General features: G+C 42.5%; 1 protein-coding gene and 1 long non-coding RNA gene across 4 annotated transcripts in view; both read right to left on the bottom strand.

Annotated features, from left to right (window-relative positions):
* LOC310659316 overlaps positions 1–27,354 on the bottom strand; it is a 66,824-nt gene that overhangs the window by 33,011 nt on the left and 6,459 nt on the right. The window lies entirely within an intron of this gene.
* Positions 271–27,111, bottom strand: ADA2 (adenosine deaminase 2). Of its 2 annotated transcripts, XM_083402218.1 has the most exons (12): positions 26,972–27,111; positions 18,601–18,929; positions 17,025–17,250; positions 12,627–12,837; positions 10,243–10,370; positions 8,267–8,357; positions 7,198–7,306; positions 4,082–4,239; positions 2,832–3,034; positions 1,043–1,807; positions 824–896; positions 271–732 (listed from the first exon to the last, which is right to left on the bottom strand). In XM_083402218.1, the coding sequence occupies exons 2-10, from the start codon at positions 18,911–18,913 to the stop codon at positions 1,711–1,713; spliced, it is 1,536 nt and encodes a 511-aa protein (XP_083258344.1). In that variant the 5' UTR covers positions 18,914–18,929; positions 26,972–27,111; the 3' UTR covers positions 271–732; positions 824–896; positions 1,043–1,710. The 2 variants fall into 2 exon arrangements, with proteins under 2 accessions (XP_083258344.1, XP_083258343.1); XM_083402217.1 differs by having other exon boundaries at positions 271–896.

The raw sequence follows: 27,354 nt of genomic DNA on the forward strand, positions 1-27,354 counted from the left end.
TTCATCCACTTCAGTAAACCTAATAAACACCTAATAAAGCCACTCTATATAAAACATCATCTTCAGTCCTCAGATCCAAACGTCATTATTTCTTTTTCATGCAGTCTACGAGAGGTTTCCAATCTTTAATAAATGTTAACAATGGGACTAAGTCCAAGATGACAGGGTCGTCTTAGAAGAGAGATTCTTCATTTTTTGACAAACAGGAAATAATGTCTCTTCTAAGTCAGTTACCTGCAACAATATGTGAAAACACTGCATAAAACGAAGTTATTTTTCTTCAGATTGGGTGTTTTATTCATGTGCAAATATAAGCAGACTTAAATCAATTAATTAAATACAAGTCATAGATTAACTGATTAAGATGTTTTTAATTGGATAGCTTACAATTATCAAGGATGTTTATTTGTTTGTTTCAGATTAGCATCCTGTGCAAGGGGGGGGGTGAATTCTGCAACTGATAAACAATGCATATTAAAGGAATAGTTTGCATAATCTCTTTTGTTTCTACTAGTTATGGAAAAGGGCAAAGAGTGAAGCATGGCACCAAAGCAAATCTGTGGTCTTCCAACTTCCACCACCTCTTGGGCTGAGGCAGTTAAAGTCCAACAATATCTGAAATGTCACAGTTTCCTTATTCCTGTACTGGAAGTTCTGCCAAGGTAGTTGAGATTCCATAGCTCAATCCTATGGTATACCATATTTTTCGCTCTATAGGACGCACTTTTTCCCCTCCAAAAATGAAGGGGAAATGTGTGTGCGTCCTATGGAGCAAATGCAGGCTTTCGCTGAAGCCTGGAGAGCGAGAGGGGTTGGTGCGCACCGACTGCTCTCGCTCTCCAGGCTTCAGGCAGCTGTCCGCAAGCCTTCAGAGCGCGGCGGGAGTTCGCCGCAAGCTCCCCGCAAGGCCCCCAGCCCTGCAAGCTCCAGGAGTGGCACCGAGGTTGTGCGCAATCTTGCCACCGCTCCTGGACCTGTTCTGGGGGCTGGGGAAGCTCAGGCTTCCCCTGTCCCTAGCCCCGCAAGCTCCGGGAGCGGCGGCAAGGTTGCGCCCAATCTTGCCGCCGCTCCTGGACTGGGGGGGGGGAATAAATTTCCCCCCTTTATTTCTCCCCCTAAAACTAGGTGCGCCCTATAGTCCGGTGCACCCTATGGAGCAAAAAATATGGTACTTATTAAGGCCATTGATTTCAATGGGTTTGTGCAATTAAATCTTATATAAATTTGGGCTGCCAGAAGATATCATGTGGGCTAGAAACTTGTCATTTAAAATAAAACCTGAGAATTTCAGGATTCCAAAGGAAGTAGCCCAGTTATAACTTTTCTTGTAGTTGCATGGTAAAACCAGAATACTACCTTTCTAGCTTGAGGGAAAGGGGCTTCTTCAAGCTCCTAAGGCACATTTTATGACAAAATATTACCAGAGGCAGTGGCTAGCTAGGGCTAAAAGGCCTAATTTGTGCTAAATATCTAGGGATGACAAGAAGGGTTCAGGACAGCAATAGCTGATGGAGTTGAAGCACACCTAGTTCCACCTTTAAGGAGTGCATTTTGATCAGTCATTGATTTGGAGCATTTGCAGCATAATTAAAAGGGCACTTTGCTCAGGTGCTGAAATGTACAAGAGACAAGACAAATTTGTATTGACATTAGCTGTCATCTGATCAGAGTACCATGCTTAAAGCGAAGAAGTCTTTTGTGCCTCTGTGTCTAGCTTGCTGCAGAGACTGAAGCTATGAACTGGTCCCACTTTTTTTGCCAGATCTCCAGGGCCTTTTTCTTTTGACCAGGTTGCATACTGCTGTAGCTGTGAAAAGAAAAGAAGTCCAGGTCAGAGGAGGAGAAACTGCTTTAAAAGCTGGATGATCAGGTCAAAAGCCAGAAAAGAGCAGGAAATAAAAACTCAGCAAATTGACTGTTTATGCTGCACTGGGTATATAGGTGCAGCCTAGGAAGAAAATCTCACTGAATTTACAGGACTTGCTGTCAGGTAAGTGTGCTTAGAATTACAGTTGTCATGGCTGTGGTCTCAAGCTCAGAGAAGGATAAGCCAATCATGTTTGGAGCTGTTTTACCACTTACCAGGTCCATGTTTGATAGACCTCGCACCTAACCATCATATAAACTTATTTACCAATGTGGGCAAGTAGTGCAGAGCACAACAGCAGTAAGGGTAATAAGTGGAGTATTCTGTGGTGCGTAGGTATTAAGAAGCACTGCACTGATTTGCCCATTATAAATAAGTTGTGACCAGGGTACCTAAAAAGTCACCTTGCCCCATTGAGACCAGCTAACAAGGAGGTCTTGTGGTGCTGCATTTTACAGTATGTCACCTAACAGCAACACAGAAAAGGGTCTGCTCTGTGGTGAGACCCACTCTTTAAACACTCCCCTCCCTTGCTATATGGGAGGCACCCACAGCAGGGTGCTACCAAAGACTGTTAAAACCTGATTTGTTTGCTCAGACTTTTCCTGACCTGGTTATTGGTACATTTTAAATATTTGGTGCATATCCCATACATTGTTTATTGTTTCCTGCAGTGGTTCCCCGTATGTGGGATGCTCTCCCCAGTGAGGTTCGGCTGACACCCTCATTATACACCTTTAGACGCCAGGCAAAAATGTTCCTTTTCAACCAAGCCTTTGGGTGGTTGACATCCGATGCCCTTTTAAATGTGTCGTGGAGGGATTTTTGGTTAGTTGTTGTTCTTACTTTTATTATGTATTTTGTGGTTTTTATATTGTAATTAGATGCTGTAAACCACCCTGAGATCTACAGATGACAGACAGTATACAAATTCTATTAATAAATCAATAATAACAATACTTACTTTAGAGAGTTTAGTGCTAGTTGTTTCAAAGTCCTCAGATCAGCACTCATCCCTCCAATACCCATGAACATCTCATAAAGGTCATATGACAGACCCTTTGCTCCAAAGATGGATGGATCATCAGAGGAAACCACGATGTGGTGACCCTCTGCCATCAGGACTGCAGCAGGATGGTTCCTGAGATCTGATACTAACATCAGGACCTTGAAGAGGTACATAACTGAGATAAGTAAATACTGCCATTTTATCCATGTGTGTGTGTTACATATCTTTAGGCACCAAGCAAAAACATTCCTCTTCTCCCAAGTCTTTGGCTAATTAAACAATCTATTGCCTTCTAAACTGTGGAGGGGGCCTCAAAGGGCATTTTGTTGTTGTTGTTGTTGTTGTTGTTATGGTATGTATTTTGTGTTTTTATATTGTAAGCAGTTCTGTGATTTTCAGATGAAGGGCGGTATAGAAATTTAAACAACAACAACAAAACAACAATAAATCCTGCCTCATAGGCTGCACTCTAGAAAAGTACAACACTTCTGTGGCTCAATCCTTGCAAGTAAGTCCATTGAGTCCAATGGAACTTCTTCCACACAAGTGTACATAGCCTTTAATTGTATGCACTCTTAAATGAAGGAGACTGTCCCAAGTAAATAGAAGAATTTGTATTTGATATCCCGCTTTATCACTACCCTAAGAAATCTCAAAGCAGCTAACATTCTCCTTTCCCTTCCTCCCCCACAACAAACACTCTGTGAGGTGAGTGAGTCTGAGAGACTTCAGAGAAGTGTGACTAGCCCAAGGTCACCCAGCAGCTGCATGTGGAGGAGCAGGGAATCGAACCCAGTTCACCAGATTACGAGTCCACTGCTTTTAACCACTACACTACACTGGCACACTGGGCAGCATCTTTCTCCAACTAAAATCATCAGGATTTCAAAGACAGTACACAGATGTCCTGACAAAGAGTCTTGTGGTACCTTAAAATACTAGTACATTTTGTTACAGCATAAGCTTTTGTGGATTACAGTCTACTTCATCAAATATATGAAGTATAATTATTTACTCCTCTCCCCCAAGCTTTACAATAATGCATATATCCTGCAATTATATATATCTATCATGCATCATTACTGTTTTTATCAGTATCATCATCCTTGCTTAAACACACACACACACGTGTAAACACACCTCAGGATTAATTCTGCTATCAAAGACAGATTACAGGGCTAGGCTCCCTTCTGTGTGAACAGTACCTGGTTAGAAATAGGGCAGACCTCTATAGGAACATCCATCTTCGAAGCCAAATTCTTAGCTTCTGGGTGCTTGGTGATGGCGAATCCATGGCCAATCCTGCTGGTGTTCAACAGCAGAGCATCCAACAAATTTCTATCTACAGAGGTGCCTTCCCAGTCTGAGTGATAAAGAGAATTCTTACATCAATATAAAACCACAAAATGGTAGTCACAATGGTCCCAAATACATAGAGGAAAACCCAGTTAAGTTGCCTTCTGAAAGAGTAATGTTATGTGAGGCCTAAAAAGGGACTGCCAGAACTTTTCTGTGCTCTAGTTTGATGTTTTTTCATTATTTGCTTTGTTGGTTTTTTTGTTTTCTTTCTGCCACATCTCATTTTACCAACCATGTGAGTCAAGTTAAATCACATGCCTAAAGCGGCCAAGTGGATTCATGGCCATGAATCCCAAAATCCTGCCTTTGCATTTGGCACTCTTGAGGATTTAATGCCCCCTGTGCACATCAATACCATGTTTAAAGTGACCCACTCCACTCAAAATGGCAAACCATTCTGTGCTTGGTAAAGCAAAGTACAATGGTACCTTGGTTTTTGAACGTCTCGGAAGTCAAATGTTTTGGTTTCCTAATGCCAAAAACCCAGAAGTAACTGCTTCGGTTTTTGAGCACTTTTTGGAAGTTGAACGTGCCACACGGCTTCCGTATTGAGCTTTTAATGCAAATTAGCCACTCAGATTTCATCCAATACCTAGGATCAACCAACAGCAAACCCTTAACCACCCGGTGAGTGGAAAAGGTGCCTTCTTTCCGTTATCAGTGTTTCAAGTCTTTATTGCCATGGTACTAGAAAAACCTTTCGATTTCCGACAACCATGTTTCACTGTAATTTATATTGCAGAAAGTTGGCAAACATGACCATGTGACCCAATCATCCTCCCCGAAAACTCCTCTGACATCTTAGTAATAGCTCAGCCGACACTACTGTCTGAGTCGGCGTTTTCTGTTTTGTTGCAGCACAGATGGAGCAGCAGATTGCCACCCTGCTAAGTCTCTGTGAGCAGAGGCTCCTATGTGGCAAAGCATTCTAGGACTGCTTATGCAAAACAGTAATCCACGTGAACTCTGGCAGACGCCACAGGCTTTGGCAAAATGTTATTTGCTACTCAACATGCCTATCACGAGGGGGTTTGCCAGTACATTTCAGATGACTGGTACAAGCACAATCCTATGCATGCTTGATCAAAGATAAGTCCAGCTGAGTTCAATAGGTCTTTCTTCTATGTATGTTGTGCCTAGGATTGCAGCTGTAATATTAGATTGGTCCACTGACACACACCAACGTATGCCAAGACACACACACAAGGGCAGAATACTGTTTATCTAGTTTCATCAAAAAGGTCATCAGAAAGTTCTGGACATAATGATTTAAGATGAGCCCTGCTGACTCAGACCACAGACCCAACTAGTCCCGCTTCCTGTTCTCAAAGTGGCCAACTAGGTGACTATAGCAAATTCACAGACAAGGCCTGAGTATAACAACACTCTTTCCACCTGTACTTCTCCTTACTGTGGGATTGCCATATTATGAAAGGTAAAAACCAGGACACCCCAAAAGTTGTTGAGCTATTTTTAGGATGACCATGAAATTGTTGAGCTTTCTTTTATAAAACGGCAAAAAAACAAACACCACATTTTTCGATTGACTTGCCAAAGATCCGCCTTTCGAAAATTTCCTCAAGACATAAATTTCACCTTTGAAATCCTGGGCATACGGCAGCCCTACCTTAAGGCTCAGTTCTGATTCTCTTAAGAACCTAAGAAGACAGACTCTCCAAAGTGTCGCTATTTTCCAGGGACATCCCTGATTTAGAGAAGCCATCACAGTTTTTTATTTGATCCTGGAATGTCCCACTTTTCCTTAGGATGTCCCTATTTTCATTGGAGAAATTTTAGATGGTATGGAGTTATCTGATCCCTGAGCTGTCTGAAGGTAATCCTGTATAGGGAAGTTTTTTTTAATGTTTAATGTTTTATTATGTTTTTATATATGTTGGAAGCTGCCCAGAGTGTGGGGTATAAATAGTAAAATTATCATTGTGGAATGGGACGTCCCTATTTTCATCGGAGAAATGCTGGAGGGTATGAGAAAGGCCCTGAAGGATCAGGACAAGGGGCCATCTAGTACAGCATCCTGTTTTTACAGTGGCCAACCAGATGTATAGGGGAAGCCAACAAACAAAACCCAGGTCGGGGGGTGGCAGCCAGGTACACCTGGCCTGGGCCTTGGAGGGCTCCCAAGGGCTGGCTGCTTTTCTGTTTGAGTTTATACCTTTATTCTAACAAGACTCCTCAGATAAGCTGTGCACAGGCCTGGCAAAACCTGAGTGCAACTGCACTCTCCCCACCTATTTGTTATACCCAGCAAGTGGCATTCAGAAGCATACTGGCTCTAACAGTGGAGGTAGAACATAGCTATCATTGCTAGTAGATAAATAGAAGCGGCCGCCACAGCAACATGTAGGGTTGAATAGAAAAGCTTGGATCAGATTATCTATTTGTCTCTTGCAAGCCTATGGCCCCCTACCCATATAAGAGTCACAAACAGTAAGGCAGTGAAGGAAATTGATGCATGCATTTTGGTCGGTTACAAAATGTGTGCGCGTACACACACACACACACACACACACACACATGCTTTGCAGACATAGATTGGATTTGAAGGCTTTTAAAGAACTTCTTGATGGCACTACTTTGGAAGGTGATGGACTCTCCTTTGTTAGGATTTTTTTAAAGTAGAGGCTGGATGACCACCTACCATGGACATGTAGCAATAGATTTCCTGTGTTGGCAAGAGGCTGAACTAGATGGGCTTTAGGGTTCCTTCCAGCTCTTATGCTTCTATATACAAATCTTTATTACAATTTGAATATCCATTCAATGTGTGTGGGGACAGTTTCAACACTGTTTTCAATAGGACTTACTCACAGATAAGTGTTTGTAGGATTTCAGTCCTCATCTTCTAGTTACCCCTTACTCTTATTTATTTCGTTTAACAAAATTTATATATGCTTACTTGACAGAAGACCTCAAATCATTAGTGGGATGTGCCCATACTTACTTGTCTCACCAGCATGAAAGAAATATGGCAATTTATTTCCCAGAGTTTTCGGAAGGGTCAAGGCATCCTTTAGTTCCCAGAGGGCCTTTCCTCCATCTTCCCAGCCAACCTGAGAAGGAAATTGCTCTTGATAAGCATTTAATGCTTAGATCTTCTATAGATCAGGAGGAAGAACCTGCACTGAACTGTCATCTTAACTTATGTTTATTTTAAAAATCATTTCAACACGATGTTCAATTTGTGAAATAAGGTAAAAATAATCTGCAGCCATAACTTTGCGGCAACAAGCATCTTTTTTTATTTCCTTTGTTTCTTAAGTGGACAGAACTACACAAGGCACTGAAATATAGGTAAGGAGACCTGCTTACCCACATTACACTGCACAAGTGAAACATTTCTCATTGAACTGCTCTGAACAGCCCTACCATGAAGCAGAGTGAGGTAGCTGCCTCAGGCGGCAAATTCTGAGAGGTAAAAAGTGGCTAGAAAGGTATGCCAGGTGGTCTGTCCTGCAGCCCCTAAGCTAGCTTGCTGCCGCAACATGGCTGTTGCGCCAATGAGGCGACATGAGATGGCCCACCTCAGGTAGCATGTTGCACAGGGGCTGGAAATCCCGATCTGCCCTTAGCAGCAGCTTCTAACTCAGCTTTGGGTAAACTGAAGATGCGGCTGAAAGCCATAACCAGGGAGCTGCATTGCTGTTGGTATCCTTCCACCCTGCAGACATGCCTTTCTGCCTTAAGATCATGGCAGGGTTATAGGGCTCTGGACAAACGTCAGATCCCTTCCAGTTCTTGAATTCCATGATTCCATTTCTTACTTCACAAGGATTAGTAGGAAGTATTTCCAAGGAATGCCATACATCAAATATATTTCACCTCAGATGCTGCAGCAATTTGTCGTGGCCTCAGCTATATGGTCAAAAGGTACATTACATCGCATGCAAGAGAGTTTTGATAGGATTGTAGCCCAAGGAAACCTGTGTCCACCACCATAAATATCATCTTATTGTGCCCTGCTTTCCTTCTAACACAAAAAACAAAACCAAGTAAGAAATATAGGAGATTACCAAATCAAAGCCTGCCATAGTTTCCGGGAACTCTGCTCTGAGTGCCATAGCTGCACGGACAGCTTCTTCAATTTGGGGGACATTCTCATTTCTGGAAATTAACAGGAAGAGAAGAGTACCAAGAGAGGGAGAAAAAAACTAGGTACTGTCTAAAAAGGCTATTTTCAAATTATGAATCAGCCACTGGATATTTAGATGTTTTCTGTTACATGCATTGGTGTGTACATAATTCTAGCAATGAGTCCACTCTGAAAGCGCACCACATTCACCATCTTTTGTGCACAGGTACAAACGTCTCCTGATCAAACTCACAGGAAATCTGTACAGTGGTGCCCCGCAAGATGAATGCCTCGCAAGACGGAAAACCCGCTAGTCGAAAGGGTTTTCCGTTTTTCGATGCGCTTCGCAGGACGAATTTCCCTATGGGCTTGCTTCGCAAGACGAAAATGTCTTGCGAGGCTTGAGATTTTTTTTCGCTCCCCACCCCCTTTTTCTAAGCCGCTAAACCGCTAATAGCCTTTTAGCAGCTAATCCGCTAATCCCTTAAACCTTTAATAGCCGCTAAGAGCCGCTAAACCGCTAATAGCGCTAATCCGCTAAGCCGCTAATAGGGTTGCTTCGCAAGACGAAAAAACCGCTAGACGAAGAGACTCGCGGAACAAATTAATTTTGTCTTGCGAGGCACCACTGTACTTCCCATTTGCTTCAGAGTTGAATTTGCACAGCACTAATTGTGTAGTCCTTGTGCCAACCACAAAGCTGACTTCTCCCATTTTCAGAGCAGCTTATTTTTAAAGAGTTTTAAATTCTCTGACCAAAATTTGCAAGTTTACTAGCCACTAACCATCTGAGTCAAGAAAAGATGTAATACGGAGACTTTTCATTTTTTTTATTAGACTACTGTCAAACAGAGCTCTTTGCGTGCCGAAAGCACACAGTTTTGATTTTAATACAATCATAGGTATGAAAATTATGTTTTTATATTGATTAAATTAAATTCCCCTCAGAAGAACTTAAACTCTTCTGCATGGGTAATAGTGGATGGGGAAGTGAGTATAAGACAATATGTTGTATGTGGTAGCATAAAGTTGCTGAGGCTCTCCTCCACTATTTGTTCAGCTGTCCTTACTTTCATAAGCAAGGGGAAATTTAGCTGAGAGTTTGACTATAGTGTCACCAGCAGAAAATATATCTGTAACCTGTTGATGTTCATAGAGGTCCAAAGCTAAAAGGGGTTCATTTTGAAGTTGCTGCACCTAAACTGTGTCAGAGATTATCAAATACTGTACTAAAGGCAGCAGACAACAAGGCATGAATGGAACTGCCTTAAAATAAGTCAAAGTATTCTTCCACAAAATGGGGCAACATCTCATCTTAGTTTGAGCCAATCCAAGTAGATTAATATCCCATGCGCCCTGTGCTAACATCAAGTCTCTACCCCACTCCCCCTCATGAGCTTCCAAATACCCACCCTTCTACACACCTACCTATGAGTCTCCAAATCCCTCCCTCTTCTCTCCCAGCCAAACTCCTATCCATCCACACAGTTGACTGTGGCTCCTATAGCAGCAATAAGTAGAATAGAGGAAATAGAATATAGGGAGGGAAATTGCTTCCCCCTTCTGGAACATGATGTGCTGCTATGCATTAAAATCTGAGCCAGAGAATAATTATAGAATTGTAATGTTCACCTCATATTTGAAGCAAACAATACAACTCTCCAAGGTTCATGTTTCTGAGCCAGAGGATACAAGTATTGGCATTATCACAAGGCACTGATATCATAGATTGCTTCAATGAGCACAAATGAGGTGGGCTTCTTTTCATTCAATTTTCCGAAGATGTTTTTGTTAATTTTTCTGAACTGAATGTACTTTTCTCATCTATAATGACCTGCAGTTTCTTTCAACAATAAAGTGTGAATTAGATAAGTTCAAATATATGTGTTCTGGCAAAGTCATCTAGATATTCCTTACCTGTGTGCTGTGTATATAATCTTTGCACCAACAAAGTCTGGGTGGTCCTTTACAAACTGTTGGGTTGTGCTTTGATAAACTGCCATAGACCAGGATTTGTCATGCATGGTACCATCCAACTCATATACCTGTCGGCAGAATATGCAAACATAAAGGTAAAGGCAAATGAGGGGGCAGTCTGTCATAAAACAAGAAAAGAACAATCAGCACCAGAACTCCTCAAGTTTTGTTCCTGGCTGCAGTTTCAAGCCCAGGTTCAACCATGAGTCCAGCTTTGGACAACAAGCTAAGCCAAACCTTGCTTTAGCTCAGTACAGGAATAAAAGCAACTGAGGAGGAGCAAAGTGGATGCAAACTCCCCTCAAGGAACCTGCACATTCAAGCAGAGAGTTTATCCACACTTCCTCTTGTCCCCCTGCTTTCCCCCAGGGTTTTCTGTATGTTCCGATTTAGAACTAAACAGTGGTTTTTCACTGGGAAAGGAAGGGGGGGGGGACTCCTCAGACCAGTGCCTAGAAAGTGTTTTATTTATAATTTGTACAAAATACAATTACATAAAATGTTAGGAACGTAATGAAGTATTGTTGAAGCAGAAAAACATAGAATCATGGAACTGGAAGGGACCCCAAGGGTCATATTTCTAGTGCAACCCCCTGCAATGTAGGAAACTCAGCTAAATCATCCATGACAGATAGCCATCCAACCTTTGCTTAGAAACCAAAGTCCAGAACCTTCCAAGGGAGAACCATCTTCCATGTATTATAAAAAAGTAAACAACACTTATTTGAGCCCACTTATTTGACAAGGAGGGGGGAACCTACAGAGACAGTCCAAAAGGCGCACACGGAGTTCTGTATATAGGGGATAATTTATAAAAAACAAGTGGTCCTCACTGACTTGGTGCAAAAAGATATTGTCAAAGGGAGGAGCCCTGGATGCCTAGATAAAACACTATAGTCTCACACACCCTTACCTGGGAGTAAGGCCCACTGAACTCAGTGTGACTTTCTTCTGAGTAGACAGTTATTTATGAGATGCAAGTCAGCAGCACCAGATGACCCTGCTCAGCTAGGCTCTGGTGTGGATTGCACCCTGCGCCTTGCAGAGTCAGGTCCAGGCTGCCCTCTCCCACCGGCAACAAACCAGATCTGCTCCAATAAAACACATGTGGCAAAAAGGAGTGCTAGGCCCTGGTGGGCTGCCCCCTTACACGCTTGTGATTGACTAAATGGATAGGTAGCCACTCAGGATTATTTTTTTTTAAAAAACAACAATTTCCCCCCTTCACATCTCATTTCTCTCTGTGCCCCCTAGCCTCATGCTATGCCCCCCCCCCCCATTTACACATTTTTTACCGGGGTCCTCTTGGAATATCCTGGGGGCCCCCAGGGGACCATATGGCCCCCGGTTGGGAAACACTGCTCTGGACATTGTATGACATATTGGAAATTATTCATTGGGCTGAGAAACTTCTACCTGGCCCTTGGGACTTTGCCACACACCTTCTCCTATGGTCACATCCTTAGGATAAGACTTCATATCTGACATGAATGCCTTTGAACTCTGATAATACATCTTGGATGCCTGGGCAGAGAACAGAGGTGGGTGTGGGAATGTGTGTAGGAACTAGCCTACTGTACAAAGGTGAAATTTACATTAGTAATTTCAGTACCTACTTTTGCCTCTGGCTCTGTCCACCTCTGACGTCCCCAGAAGGTTACCTAGATGGGAATGCAGCCCTCCGTCTGAAAACAGTCCCCCGACCCTATTTTAAATGTTAAAGTATGATAATCTGCCCTAGATTAATATCCTTGTCTAAGTAATGTCCTGATTGTGGTCTTTAGCATTGTAATCAACTATCTAGTAATATGTTCAAAATCCTATAGGTCATACTCTCAGAACTGACTATATTAATTATCAGCAGCTAATGACATAGACCACATCCTGTGGAGTATTATTTGCCCCCTTTCCCCTAGTTACCAACCCAGTGGCAAGAGGGATGTGTGGAAGGTTGTGGGCATAAGAATAACTAGTAGGTGAATCTGTGCTGAGAGATCATATAATGAGGTTTTGGACTACTATCCTGTATCATCTCAAAACAATTAGAATTCTACATATTCCTGAAAGATACTGGGTTTATTTAGGCATAAGAGTTAACCGCTTTTTGTTTAACTGACATTAGTTTAAATTATCTCTAGACAAGGTTGGAGCAGAGCTAATGGGCAGATGTTAGTGCCATAGTTACCAGTCTAGGAAACAAGACATTTTAGGTACCCATAATAATACTATTTTTTAAGTAGTACAACAGGTTTACTCAGGTATTGGTCACAAAATATCTCCCTGGATGGGAAGAGGAGTCCCAGGAAGGAAGGAAGGAGCATTACCGGTGGCAGCATAGCCCTTATCTCAGCATATTGTACGTTATCTTCATAGAGCTCCAACAGCCCCTGGTAGAAATAGGCCTTGAACACAGGTGCATAGCTGATAAGGCCAGAAGCAGCGATGAAGGCATTTTCAAATCTCTTCCAGATGAAAGTCTGAGAAGGGTAGGTCACCTCTGGAATATCTGTTACTAGAGTGAGGTTGCTCAACAAACTGGAGGTGGGTGGGGCGGAGAGAGAAAGAAAAAGAGAGAGAGTTGTAAGACTTTTGTGTCTGTGATCTCAATTGACAGAATCCTAAAACACTTTCTACTGACTATAACCTCAAGGCTAACCATATTCATACAAAAAATTGTTATTTACCCTAACCATAGCTGTCAACATTTCCCTTTTTTTAAGGGAAATTCCCTTACTCCGAATAGGATTCCTCACAAGAAAAGGGAAAAGTTGACAGCTATGACCCTAACACATGTATGGTACAGTCCTAATGGGTGTTAATTTATTTAGAAATCAATTCCTGTAATTTAATGGGGCTTATTCAAGTGTATTTAAAATTGCAGCCTTAACAGCATAATCCTGTGCATGTTTACTGTGTTCAGTGAGGCTTACTCCCAGGTAAAGTGTGCACAGGTTTGCAGGCTAAAGTGTTTGCTGGCAGTTTTGAATGAATATTTATTTATAGCCCACCTTTCACCAAATGGTCTCAGGATAGCTTACAAAAATACAACAATAAAAATAAGTATAATGTACAATTAAAATAATAAAAGAAACACCACCAAACCAGAATATCAAAACACCACCACTCAACTGCAATGTGCAGTAATGCATAGCCATGTAGGATGTGTTTGATAAGCCCGGGCCAATACATAAGTGTGTGATGGGCTTTGGGCTCAGAATTTAGCTGACCCAAGCCCAACTGAGAAAGTGGACTTTTTTCTTTTCTTTTTGCCCGTTCAACCTCTTTGAGGAATCTCACAGTCTACTGTTTTCCTACAGCAGTGCAAACTCTCCCAAGCCCTTGTTGAGTGCACCTGCTTGATCATATGTGTGGCAAATGGAGATCTACACCATACATTTTAAGGACAGCCAATGCACATTTAAAGTACATGACTTCCCCCAAAGAATCCTGGGAATTGCAGTTAGTTAAGGCTGCTGGGTATGGCACATCTGTGAGGAGGCAACTACAGTTCCTAGGATTCTTTGGGCAAAGTTATGAGTTTTTAATGTGCATGGGATGAGCTTTAAGAGTACAATGTGGATCTGCCTACGGTGACAATAAAAATATAATACTTAGCTAGAGTCCACATGAATAATTCGCCAACGGCATACACTGTGGAGGACAGCATGAGAAGGAAAAGAACAAGTGATTAAACTTAACAGAGTGCTGTGTCTATAATAAGGCCGTGGGCCCAACTTTAGAGAGGACAGTCTTCTATTTTGAAGGGCTGTCCTTAATTTGAAAATGTATTCTATTTAAGGGTTGCCTAGTCCTGTTGTGGGGCATATATTGTCTGTCATACATGGACACATCTATTAAGTGCATCCCAGCCTAATAATTCCAGTTTTCCTGCTAACTGATTCTTGTTAATTATTACAGAAACAAGTTTGAACATTTCCCTATTTATACCAAACACTCAGAATCAATTTTTAACAACCTAATATAGATCCTGTTTTGTAGCTAATGATTTCTGTGTTCACTGAACATTGCTGTTGTTGCTTGAGAGGGACTATAAAACAAGCATTTTCTCATTTGCAGCTTTTTCTCTGCCTAGTTCAGAGTAAGAACAACATGCCTGTCAGCTGTGGCTTGGCATATATCACACACCCATGTGAATAATATGCAAATATGCTCATTGTATGCCACAAAATATGCAAATTATGTCTGAGAGACACTGGCTCGTGCTGTTTCTCCATCAGGACCCTTAATAATGAACAAGTTGCTTGATTCTGGCCTAGGCTTCCCTCATTCCTTTGCTATGACAACAGTGGCCACTTCCAAAGAGCAGTTTATATTTGGTGCTTTGCCTAATCTCAGCCTAAGGAATTAAAAGTACACATCATCACACATGTGAGATCTGGATTGAATTCATACTTATTATCTTTGTCTAAAAATCTTTATTGTTCATCAGGAAAATTGTGTTCCTACAGCTTGCAAGTGGCAGAGTTGCCAATTGCCATAAAACAAAGTAGCATTGGGCCTGGTCAGCAGATGGGATGGGAGATCACAAAATGGAGTCTGCTTGCCACACATTTAATATGCCAGCTGCTGTTATCCTACCTAAGGAGTTCCTTCCTGTGCTGGGCTGCAGCGATTTTTCACTCCATTTGGTAGTTTATTACTTTTATTAAACACATTTTTCGGGGGGGGGGTTCTTTTGTATAAACAAAGAAATCCAGTAGGCCTACCTCATCCAGGGTGATTTCCTCCCCCCCCCCCCAAAAAAAAATAACAACTGCCCACCAGTTGAGGAATTCAGAGTTAAGTTTCCACAGCAACATTAACTCTGCCCTTTTCTGCATGACAATGGGGGTCTTTTCGTTACATTATCACACAAAAGATCGGGCAAGGCAAGAAAGTACTCTGTAAACAATGCCACATAATGGAAAGGAAATGGACCATAGCTAGAGAAGGGGACACAGAGCAGCATTTTCAACTAGTTTATATATCTGGCAGCAACAGGCATTTCAGGCCTATTCAGAGGAGAACTGCTTATGTGGTGACATAGCAACCAGGTGACCCTCAAAACCAGGAATCAATGAAGTGCCAGAGGCATCTTTTGCAAACTTATCTGAAGTGCAAGAGCCAAATAATGGGAATTTTAAAAGACAGAATCTCCTCAAGCTCAGGGGACAGAGCAAGGTAGGGGGAGGGGAGGATGAGAAAGATCTCATGGTAAATTGGGAGGCAGGAAGACACTATGTAATGTCTTTTTCACAAGCCTTGGGCAGCATGGTCCTCTGTGGGGCAGAGAGGGCAGAAGTTTGATCCTATGCATGTTTACTCAGATCTCGCCATAATCAACAGGACTTACTCCCTGATAAGTGAGCATAAAACTTCAGCTTTACTATAGCACCAATATGTGTTAAGTATACACTCACTGTTAACTTTTGAGTTAACTTCTAAAGTCTGCAGTGTTCTGGCACTACAGTTTTTGTAAATCAAGCTGCCCTGGTTTTCTCCTCCTTCACCATATACAGCAAACATGAGGAACGTAAGAGTACATTTGAGATAAAAAATAAAACAAGCCCCAACCCCATTTGAATTACGGTAATTGGCTGTTGCTGCTGCTTTGTAAGTAAGAGGATGCAAAGCAGTTGCTATGGCTAGCACATTCCAGAGAGAGGCGCTATTTCCTGCCTCCAACCTTCATCTCCTGTAAGCAGAATGCAAAATGTATGTAAAATATGATTTAAATATGGCTGTCTGCCAGGTCTTGGAACGACAGAATTCAGATTAATTAATTCACTGAATTAATTCAAAAATATTTCAGGTACACCTATACTTTATGGTAAAACTCTTTATTGGGGATTCTGCTTTCAACCTCCCTCCATCAGGAGAGCTGTTCATTTATTCCTGCTCTCTCTTCCCTGTTAATTAACTAGTTCTTGATCTACAAGAAGAACTCATCTCTTATTCTATGACTGCTAAACTTACTCAGGAGTCTTTGGCGATGTACTTTGTTGAAAGCTTTTTGAAAGGTCAGGTACACAATGTCATCTAGGTAATGGCTATTTATATGCTTGTTGATACTCTAATGAGACAGGACTTGTTCTTTCATATGCTTGGTTGCTTTATCTTTAACAAGAGTATCCCGGGGACAGAAGTTGAGCCAACAGGCCTGTAATTTTCAGGATCCCCTTTTAAAAAATTGGTGTCATATTGGCTTCTTTACAGTCCTCAGATACAGAGGCTTATTTTAGGGACAAGTTACATATTTCTGTTAGAAGACCAGCAACTTCACATCTGAGTTCTTTGAGAGCCCTTGAGTGGGTGCTATCTGGACTCAACAATTTGTCAACATTTATTTGTCTGTTAGGCCTCAAACTTGGTCTCTCACCACCACTATTTGCCTCAGTTTCTCAGACTCCTTCCTGTGAAAGTTAGTTCAGGTACAGGCAACTGCCCTATATCTTCTGCTGTGATGATAGATGCAGAAAAGTTGCTGCTTCTCTGCAGTCTCATTATCTTCCTATAGCACACCTTTTACTCCCTTGTCATCCAAGGGTCCAATTGGTATAAAGAAGGTCTTGCATTAACAGAGCAAAGTGGAGATTCAGATGGAATAAAATTGTAGCACGTACAGTATATAATGTATTTAAATAGCAACCAGCTCTTGCACCAGTTGAATAAGCAGAATAAGAGTGGAATTCATTTATGATTAATCACAAGCTTTCACCTACCTCTTATCAAATCCAGTTATATCCTTCAGGTTATTGCGGTAGGTCTCTAACAGCACCCACTCACAGCAATCAGGAGGCAGATCCTTGGGAGGAAGAGGACTGGAGAACTTGAAGCGGACTTCCCATAAAGGGGTGAAGCAGATGTAACAGTTTGGCAAGTAGCTGGCATTGTACACTAGCCAGTCAACACTCAATATAGCATAGTCATGCAAGTGTAAAGCACCACCTGTGGAAATGGAGGAGACAAGTGTAACAAAACAAGACAGTGCTTAAATAGTACTTGGAAAAACTGAAGTTATCTATATTGTCATGGTATTAGTGATGATGTGACTGTGATGGGATAAGCCAGGTCAACAATACATTTTCCTGCCTGAGAAAAGACAAGAATATCCCCCAATCCCATTCCACATACAGGAAGCACATTTACTGACATGAATCTTACTTCAACACTGGTGAGTGGACTGCATCCTCCAGCACAAGTAACCATCAAAATTAAAAGTTTTGCAGAGTGCTGGAAAGAGTTTGAAACCGTTAAAAATGACAAAAGAAGATGATCCAGTTCAGTCTCACAGGCAATACCAACATTTGAGCGAAGCTGATGGGTTTTGGCAAAAGCTCAGCCCACACTGATGCTTGGATAGAAATTGGCTGGTAGCCCTTGGGAATATTGTACTTCTACACAGATGTGTGTGTGTGTGTGTGTGTGTGTGTGTGTGTATATATATATATAATTTTGGCCATATTAAAAAAATGGAAAATATTAAATAAATATATTTAAATTATAAAAAACAAGGCAAAGTATTAATAATTTTAAAATTAATACTTTACATTGTTTTTAACTGTATATTTAATAGTATACTGTTATTGTGTTTTATGTGCTTTGTTTTCTTATCTTCTCTACTGGTCATTGACTATATATATATATATGCTACACAGATGGATTGTGCTCCAAATGGACTCATAGGCCACTGGAAGAGGCTGTAGCTCAGTGGTAGAGCAGATGCTTTATATGCAGAAGGTCCTAGGTTCAATCCCCAGCATCTCCAGGTAAGGCTTGGAATAGATTTCTACTTGAAACATTGCTGTGGCAGTACTCATGTAAGTAAATTGCTCACCTAAACTATGGGTGGAGATGAACTTTGTGTTTATGCAGCATTCACACCATGTGCCCCAATATCCATTAAATATTTTAATAGGTCTGAAGCTCCAAACTCAATATAAGAGAAATAGAAAGCTATCATTTGCATTTTTCCATTACCCTACTTTAAAAGACTTGAAAAATGATTCCACAGCACTAACATCAGAAATAAGCTTCTGCCTGCTGTCTTTTAAGGAGCAAGCATATCTCTGTGCTTGTCAATGTATGATGTCAGGCGACTGACTGGTGGGTGTGGTTTGCCCAACATGGTCTCACAGGCCAAATCAGAGACCTGACAGGCCTAATTAGACCTACCAGCCACAGGTTCCCCACTCCTGTTATACAGAATCTTCCAGTATAATCACATGAGCCTCTGTAAAAGTTCACTTAATACAACACCCGGAGAGATGCCATAAGAATGCAAGTTGGAATTACTACCTTTGGGCATCTTTTGTAAGATGCTGAAAACATTACTTTGATCAATGAGGTGTTTGGCTTTGAAGAAATGCATGCTGGGTGGAAACAGTCCTGTTTTCATAGCTTCAGCTACTTCCTTCTCTTTGAGATGCATGAGCTTCTTATTGGCATCTTCTTCAAGTTCTGTTAGCACAAGGTTTCCACCTACACGACTGGCATTCTCCTTTTCAATTAGTAAGTCCCGCTCATTCAATAATGGCATGGATACACAAAGAGAAACCCAACTGAAAACGATGATCACTGGCCATTTAGTTCTCTGAGCTACCTGAGACATCACTTGAGGGATGCACCTAGAAAACACAGACGCAAAAATAAATGATAAAAATTAAACACACTATAGGTGCAAAATAGGGCCAATGAAAGGTATTGCCTGAGAAGAGTTCAAGGGACCACACAGAGAGGCCAGGAAGGCCATATTTGGAACCGTGCCTAACGTTCACCAAACCTGCCTTTAAGTGGTGCATTGATTACAATACAGACAATTCCATGGGTAACAAATCTGGATTTAATACTCAGTAATTAATTAGAAGATATATATGCCATTTTTGAGAGTAAACTCTTTCAAGGCAGCTTGCGCCAGAAGTGGTTTAGTCATGCTGACCACATGACCCAGAAAGCTGTCTGTGGACAAATGCTGGCTGCCTCGAAAGAGAAATGAGCGCTGCAACCCCATAGTTCGCTTTGACTGGTCTTAACTGTCCAGGGGTCCTTTACCTTTACCTTTTACAATAAAATACAGAAATGCAATAAAAAATTAAAAGCAATGAATACAAAAGATACAATGAAAATAAAATACTGGAAAGTCAGCAACTAATAAAACAGGCAGCCCACCAAACATTGCTAAAATGTAATCAAAACCAATAGCAAGAGCAAGGTAACAATAATGAATTAAAAAAACATCAAGGGAAAGTTGGCAAAAAGGATGTATCTTCAATATCTTTCTGAAAGCCCTGTAGGGTTGTGGTCTGGCAGAGTAGTGTTAACCACATGTGAGAGGGCTTGGGAGTTAAGTACATTTCCCCCTCATTGTCTATTGCAGGGGTCTGCAACCCGCGGCTCCGGAGCCGCATGTGGCTCTTTTACACCTTTGCCGCGGCTCCGGGGCGGATACTAGCGAGGGGAGGAGGCGCATTGTGCGCCCCGACACTCCCCACTGTGGTGGGCGCTGTACTGGCTGTGACGTCGCATGGGGGCGGTGCGTGCGTTAGTCACCTTCCCGCCCGCCCGCCCGCTACATTGTAAGGGGCATGTACGCTGGTCACTGCATTGAAAGGGGGCATGTACGCTGGTCACTGTTTTGAAGGGGAGTGAAGAACACACACACACAAAAAGGTAACTTGTTAATTTAACGTTTATTTCTATGAGGAGGAGTAATTCTGAGGGGTCAAAAAAATAATTTTAAAAAGTGACAAAAAAGTTATTTTTATAATGACGAGTTTTGCGGCTCCCAGGTTTTTTTTCCTTCGGAAACGGGTCCAAGTGGCTCTTTTTGTCTTAAAGGTTGCAGACCCCTGGTCTATTGTGTCCTCACATATACTTCAATATTTGGGCTCCTTCTTAATGTATCCCATGGCTACTACTTATTGCAACAACTTTCTGCTATCCTCTGTCCACCCTACAGTCTAGAGAGCAGCAACCTGATCTTGTGGCAAAGAGCCTTGGGAAAACTGACTCAGTCAGGAGCAAGCACACTGCATTTATAGAAAACTCACTCTGTTTGTAGTGAAATATTACATGAAAGCCTCACACAGAAACACACCTGCAATTCACTTACTGTTGACTTTTCCATCCTTGCATATAGCACGCAAAATGCTTTCACAAGCAGAAAGTCAGAGCCCAGTCAGCAAATAGAAAAGCAGGTTGGTGCTACAAAACTGTTCTAATACGGGACAAATGAAACAGAACCTATTCTACTTCCACTGTAAATAGTTAATTGTCCCTGTATTAAAGACACACACCACTGCTCAAGCAAGGGAAGACAGGGTACACACCATATATTTAAAGCACACTCTCCAAAGTATCATGGGAACAATTTCCAGTGCCCTTAACAAACTGCAGTTCCTAGATTTCGAGGGGGGGCATGTTTTAAAGGTGTGGTGTTTATGAAGAGTTAGGGCAAAGAGGAACTACTGTTTACATATACGCTTATGTAAGAGGCCTATTAAATGCAGTGAGACTTACTTACATGTACAAAATTAGGATGTATGGAAACATCACTTCAAACAGTCATGGCTGCACCCAAAGAATCCTAGGAACTGCAATTTATTAAAGATGCTGAGAGTTCTTAGGAGTCCCCGGTTCCTGTCACAGAGCTACAATTATCACAGCTCCCTAGGAAGAGAGATTGATTGCTAAACTACTCTTCAAACTGTAGCTTTGTGAGGGGAAATAAGTGTTTCCTAACAGCTCTCAGTTCCTTTAGCAAAGTACATTTCCCAAGATTATTTAGGGGAAGCTATGACTGTTTAAAGTGGCATAATTCTGCTTTAAATGTGTAGTGGGGACAGGGCCTTAGTGCTATGGGCACATGAGTCCCAATCCAGCACAGGAAGAAATGCCTTGCTGGTCTCTGGCACTTTTCTGTCTTAAAAAAGGGAAACACGGGTGTGCCCTCACTCTCCTAGGAATCGAGAGAGAGTAAAAGGGGGGTAGAAAAATAAAGGATTAATAAACAAAGGAGATTTTATATTTTGGTTTATGCTGCTGTTGCTTTTATTTTGTAAGGACTTCATGGAATGTCTCAGTGTGTCTGGCTGTTAACCAGAGGTTTGGTGATGTGAACCTACCTAGGGGGATGCTTGTTGGCAGGATTCCTGCATTGCAAGGGGCTGGACTAAATGACCCTTGGAGTCTACATTTCTATGATTCTATGTTTTGTCTAAAGAAGTAAACAAGGTGCAAACAGAGGGCAGAGTTATGTCAGTCACTATCACCAATGATGTTATGGGCACTAGCCAATAGGCATCCATAATGACACTTACACAACCAGAGTCCAAACTGCACAAACTATGGCATCATATATATGAGCCATGGGCTGTCAGAGTAGTTTACACCACATAAATTTTGTTTGTTAAAACAAGTCATTATATAAAATGATCTCCATGTACTTGAACTTTCAGAAGTTGTGATTTCCCATGAGTGTTCTGAGCAGCCTGCCATGAACATTATATTCTGACTTGTTAATCACTATCATAGTCTGCCTATTTTACACAGATTTGTAATACATTCCTAAAGAAGTTCCAGGAAGAATAAACAATACAAATATATGATTGGGGTTGGAGCCTGGACAAACCAGGCAGGAATTCTTAAACCACTATAGTAAATATTTTTATGGATTTACTCATCCAGAGGTTCTAATCGCTAAATAAAAAAAAACCCCAAATCCCTGCAATTAATAATCCTTCAACTAGGTTCTATCAGATGCTCCTAGAAATATGCTTCCATTTATGGAATGGAACTTCATCTGCAGGTAGACAAAACCTGGGACATTCCATCTCAGGATGCATTTCCAGGGGCTTATTTGTGCTAAACAGGGTTGATAATGAGCACTTTAGGCATATCATTTATTGCTTGAGAACAACAGTCAGGACTAGATCAGCCCCCGCTCCCTTTCTTATTCTAAGCTGTGCTTTATTTTGCTAAGCTTCTCTGCTGCTGACACAGGAATCTCACCCACCCAGAATAAGCTAACAAAGAGCAAAAAAAGTCCTTTTGAAGTTGGCAAGGCTAGGCTGGGCAGGGTTGCAGCATTGTTGCTATAGACAAGACCTCTGAAGATCCCTGTTCTATATGACAACAGAAGCCATTTTTTGCCTCCTTCCACTCTGACCCCGCTCAGAGGATCTTAACAATTGCTACCTGCTGGCATGCAACACAAGAGGGCCAAGGGAGCTTGACACAAAGACCTCTTTCACATGATGAGCTTGCCCTAGAGCAGCCAGGCCTGGAGGAGGCTGAGTGAATAGTGTCCCCCCCCCCTTTCCAATCTTCCTGCCTTGCATTTCAATCAAAGTCAACACAATCAGTTGGAAATCTTCCATACCCTGCAGCTTCTACTCTGTATCCTCCATCCTCCTACCTGCCTTCACCTGGTTACCAGTTTGGCATTAAGGGAAGCATGTGTTCTCATAAATACTAGTGAAAGCCAAAGGGCCTGGGGGATACCAAACTAGTAACAGAAGATAGGTAGAGGGGTCAACATGCAGCACCTTTGAGCTAGGCAAATTAGCATATAACAAGGGTGGGGAAACTGGATCACTAGATGTTGACAGACTAGAAGGCTGGTGGGAGTCAAACATCTGATGGCCCATGGGTTCCCCACATCTGGTAAGGAAAGGAAATGTAAGCTATAACCTCACTGGGTATATCTACAGAGCCTAGGGCTTGCCGATCAGAAGGTCGACGGTTTGAATCCCTGCGATGGGGTGAGCTCCCGTTGCATGGTCCCTGCTCCTACCAATCTAGCAGTTTGAAAGCACATCAAAGTGCAGGTAGATAAATAGGTTCTGCTCCAGAGGGAAGGTACCGGTAAATGGCGTTTCCGTGCGCTGCTTGGTTCGCCAGAAGCGGCTTAGTCATGCTGGCCACACAACCCAGAAGCTGTACGCCGGCTCCCTCGGCCAATAAAGCGAGATGAGCGCCGCAACCCCAGAGTCATCCATGACTGGACCTAATGGTCAGGGGTCCCTTTACCTTTACCTTCACACAGGGATGAGGAACTTGCAACTATCCAGATGTTGTTGGGACTCCCAACTTCCATCAGTCCCAGCCACCATGGCCAATGATCAGGGATGATGGGAGTTAGACTCCAACATCAGAAGGGCGACAGATGATCCCCAACTCTGCACAGCAGACATAAACTGGTTTAACAGCCATTCCCTGTCCCTGGGAACCCTAGGAGCTGTAGTTCTGAGATGGAAGCCAATTCTAGAAGAGAACACTTTAGAACACATTCAGCAATTACCATGATCTCCTGATGAAAGCCATGACTGTAAAACGGGTATAAGTGAAAACAGGTCCTCAGACTTGGGGGTGGGAAAGGTACAGCAGATTAGTTGCATCTCACAATTGCTTCCTACTCGTCTTCTGGAAACAGTAGAGCACTCCAAAAGTCAAGTTCAGGTTCATAAGTTTATTGTTCTAGCCAAAGCCATGACTAACGTTGCAATAGCATTTATAAGATAATAAAGAAAATAGATTCCTAATATAAGCCTACATCCATGATGTAAGAGAGAAAAGATGACAGAGACACCAATAAGCTTAAATCTAGCTTGATGTTTGTAAGCAATAATGGGGAAAGTAATTTTGAAAGTCTGAAAAGGGCTATTATAGCTTATCCTAGGCACCTGAGGAACTTTATAGATGAGCAGGGATTTTTAATGCAAGTGCGCAGAATGAGGAAGTAGCTTTGTGATACCTGTTTGTTCCTTGTTCATAATGATGTCATATTTCTGATCAATCATTTAAAAAAGCACATGCAGTGTTTTCAAAAAATACACTCAGTGCTCTTAAATAAATGTTTCTAGGTTGTTGGGTTGGTTTTTCATTAGTTTTTTTTCTATTTAACCCTGAATGTATTCAAGCAATTTGGACCTTGCTGAACTGGCTACTCTGCCTGACAGGAAACTCTGCTTCCAAGAACGTAAGTGCAGGCTGTTCCTCAAAAGCTTTAAGCACAGGCAGTTCAACTCTGCTGAGATGTTTTGATTTAGGACCTGAAACATACAAAGCATGCACTCTACTAATAAAAAGATAGAGAAGCTCAGTGGCATAGCTGCAAAAGCAACAATTTCGTTCAATCTCCAGGAAGGGCTGGGAGAAGACGCCTGTGCAAGACTCTGGAAAACCTCTTTGTGGACAATGTTGAGTTAGCTGGATCAATGATCTGATTCTGTATAAGGTAGCTTCATATGTTCCTTGCTGGATGGTACCTAGCAAGTTATATATTAGGTTTAAATAAAACCAGCAATGTCCCACTCTCCCAGAACTACTCACAGTAGTTGCCCTATTTCCAAAAGTGAAAATCCGGACGCAAAATTTGTTGTGGGTTTTTTTAGTTTTGCACAAAGTTGTTGAGCTTTTTTTTGCCAAGATCTGCAAGGACTGCACGCCCTTGTTGGTTCTTCTGATAATTATAGGAAAGCTGCAGATTGCACAGTACAGATCTATTTTGATCACATCTGCCTTGTGAGCACATTATAGCCACTGTGTGCTCTGCTGCTGCTCTGAGCCCCTTCTTGTTTTACTTGGTGATTCCCACCCCCATAAGGTTTTTGCACACACAAGCCAGAAAGCATCCCAGAAAGTTGGTCTGTTTCTAGATACGGATAGAGGCTAATAGCTTAAAGTTAGCGACCTTCCAGACAACTGGCTTGTTGTAAAGAAAAATGGTGCAGACTGTTGCATGTACAGTGGTACCTCAGGTTAAGAACTTAATTCATTCTGGAGGTCTGTTCTTAACCTGAGGTACCACTTTAGCTAATGGGGCCTCCTGCTGCCACCACCGCCGCCAAACAATTTCTGTTCTCATCCTGTAGCAAAGTTCTTAACCCGAGGTACTATTTCTGGGTTAGTGGAGTCTGTAACCTAAAGCATCTGTAACCTGAAGCGTCTGTAACCCGAGGTACCAATGTATTCCATTATGTAGTTTTTGTGGCAGAGAAACCACATTTCCTGCAGCGTTTTATTGCTGAGGTCCCCTCCACTCACATCACCCTTCGCTTGCACTTGCATTAGCTATATATGAGTGCTCCATGGACTGACTATGTGAGTGCCTGGGATACTACTGGAGATGAGGGGCATAATTTCTTTCCCCATGCTCTGCATCCCATTATGTATAATTTAAAAATGTTTGCCTTGATTCTAAGAAAAGGTAAAGGTAAAGGTACCCCTGCCCGCACGGGCCAGTCTTGACAGGTTGTGCGCTCATCTCACTCTATAGGCCGGGAGCCAGCACTGTCCGCAGACACTTCCGGGTCACGTGGCCAGCGTGACAAGCTGCATCTGGTGAGCCAGCGCAGCACATGGAACGCCGTTTACCTTCCCGCTGGTAAGCGGTCCCTATTTATCTACTTGCACCCGGGGGTGCTTTCGAACTGCTAGGTTGGCAGGCGCTGGGACCGAGCAACAGGAGCGCACCCCCCCACGGGGATTCGAACCGCCGACCATGCGATCGGCAAGTCCTAGGCGCTGAGGTTTAACCCACAGCGCCACCTGCGTCCCTCGATTCTAAGAAAGAGAGAATTACCAGGGCCTGCGCCCAACTGCTCACCAACCTCTCCTCCCCCCCATTACAGGTCACCCAGCTTCCCTCAAACCATGAACAACATCCAGTCCTCTGTCAGCTCCCTGAGGCTGTCAGCGCTTCCCACCCCCTCCAGTTGGAGGTACCATTAGACAAGCATTTAAGTGCCTACTATGTTCTCAGTGGCTGCCTGAAAACAGTTCTCAGTCAATAACAATTAAGGGGTAAGAATCTCCTCTCACATCAGAAACTCTGTGATCACCCTATAATCTATTAGTTTACCCCCTCCCCCCCCTCTGCCCCTGCCATAGAACCTGGAACCTCCTGCCTGCCAGTTAGGTATAAACCTCTACCGCTGAAACAACATGAGAATGAAAACAAAATAAAAACTGACTGATATTGATGCATTTGCATTAACCTTGTCTAAAGCCATTTGAGCAAATTAAGCCTCATCTTAGTATTTCCCCTTCTGTGTTTATTATTTCAGCTTGCACATCAAACTAATCATTACTGATGATAATAATAATAATAGTAATAATTATAATTATAATAATAAATATACAAAAACACCTACAACAGTTCCTGGCTCTGGGTAAAGTAGAAATATTTAGTCTTGGAAAGATAATCTGCGGTTGGCAAAACTCAGGCCAATAATAAAGCTCCTTCCAGCCTGAACCAGGCTCCCTGGCCTGCTAGCAAGTCCCCGAAGGGTTTTGCCAAGGCACTTATAAGACAGGCACATCACAAGGCTTACTATCATGAGCAGTGGCAGGGGCACAGCTGCCCCATCCTAGGGGATGCTGCCTGCACATTAGCATGTGCAACGACTAATGTCTTAGAGACCATTGCCAAAGCTCCTGCTGGCACACAGCAGGGCACTTGCATGAGTATATATATCAGCAAACATTGCGTGGCTCCATTAAGGCACTTCAGAAACCCTGTAGGATAATATACTGCTCTAACACATGCCGAGGGCATTCCCAGGGCCCTTGCAGAGACTAAGTCAGCCACACACACCCCAGGGCTCTGTCGAGGCCTCTGCTCCAAGCAAATTACTCTCTGGGTGCTGTTCGTACTATGGTTACAAACCTTTAAGGTAGAGTGTGAGGGAGACCTTTTATTTCCTTCCTCCTCTCAGCTGCTTTTGTCTGTCTCTGTCGGGCCATGCACAACAGCTGAGCAGATAAACAACTTGCCACCTGCTCCCACCTCCAACCCCGCCTCCCCTCTAAATCGGATACATTTCTCCACCCATTCACCCAAAGCCCAGCCCTTTCCCCCTCCTCTCCTGCAAAAAGTCTTCTGCCGCAACAATTTCTCTGTCCAGACTGCATGCTCTCAGAGGTTGTAGATCTGTTGTCTGCTGGCTGTAAAATCAGCTGCTGAAATTTAAGTTCATTTTGCTGATGTGGTTCAATGTTGACGTGGCATTTTGGTTGTGGAAATGCTCTCTCATTTGAACAAGTGAAACT

The sequence above is a fragment of the Podarcis tiliguerta genome (genome assembly GCF_965153285.1).
Source record: "Podarcis tiliguerta genome assembly, chromosome: 10".
Classification (NCBI taxonomy): Eukaryota; Metazoa; Chordata; class Lepidosauria; order Squamata; family Lacertidae; genus Podarcis; species Podarcis tiliguerta.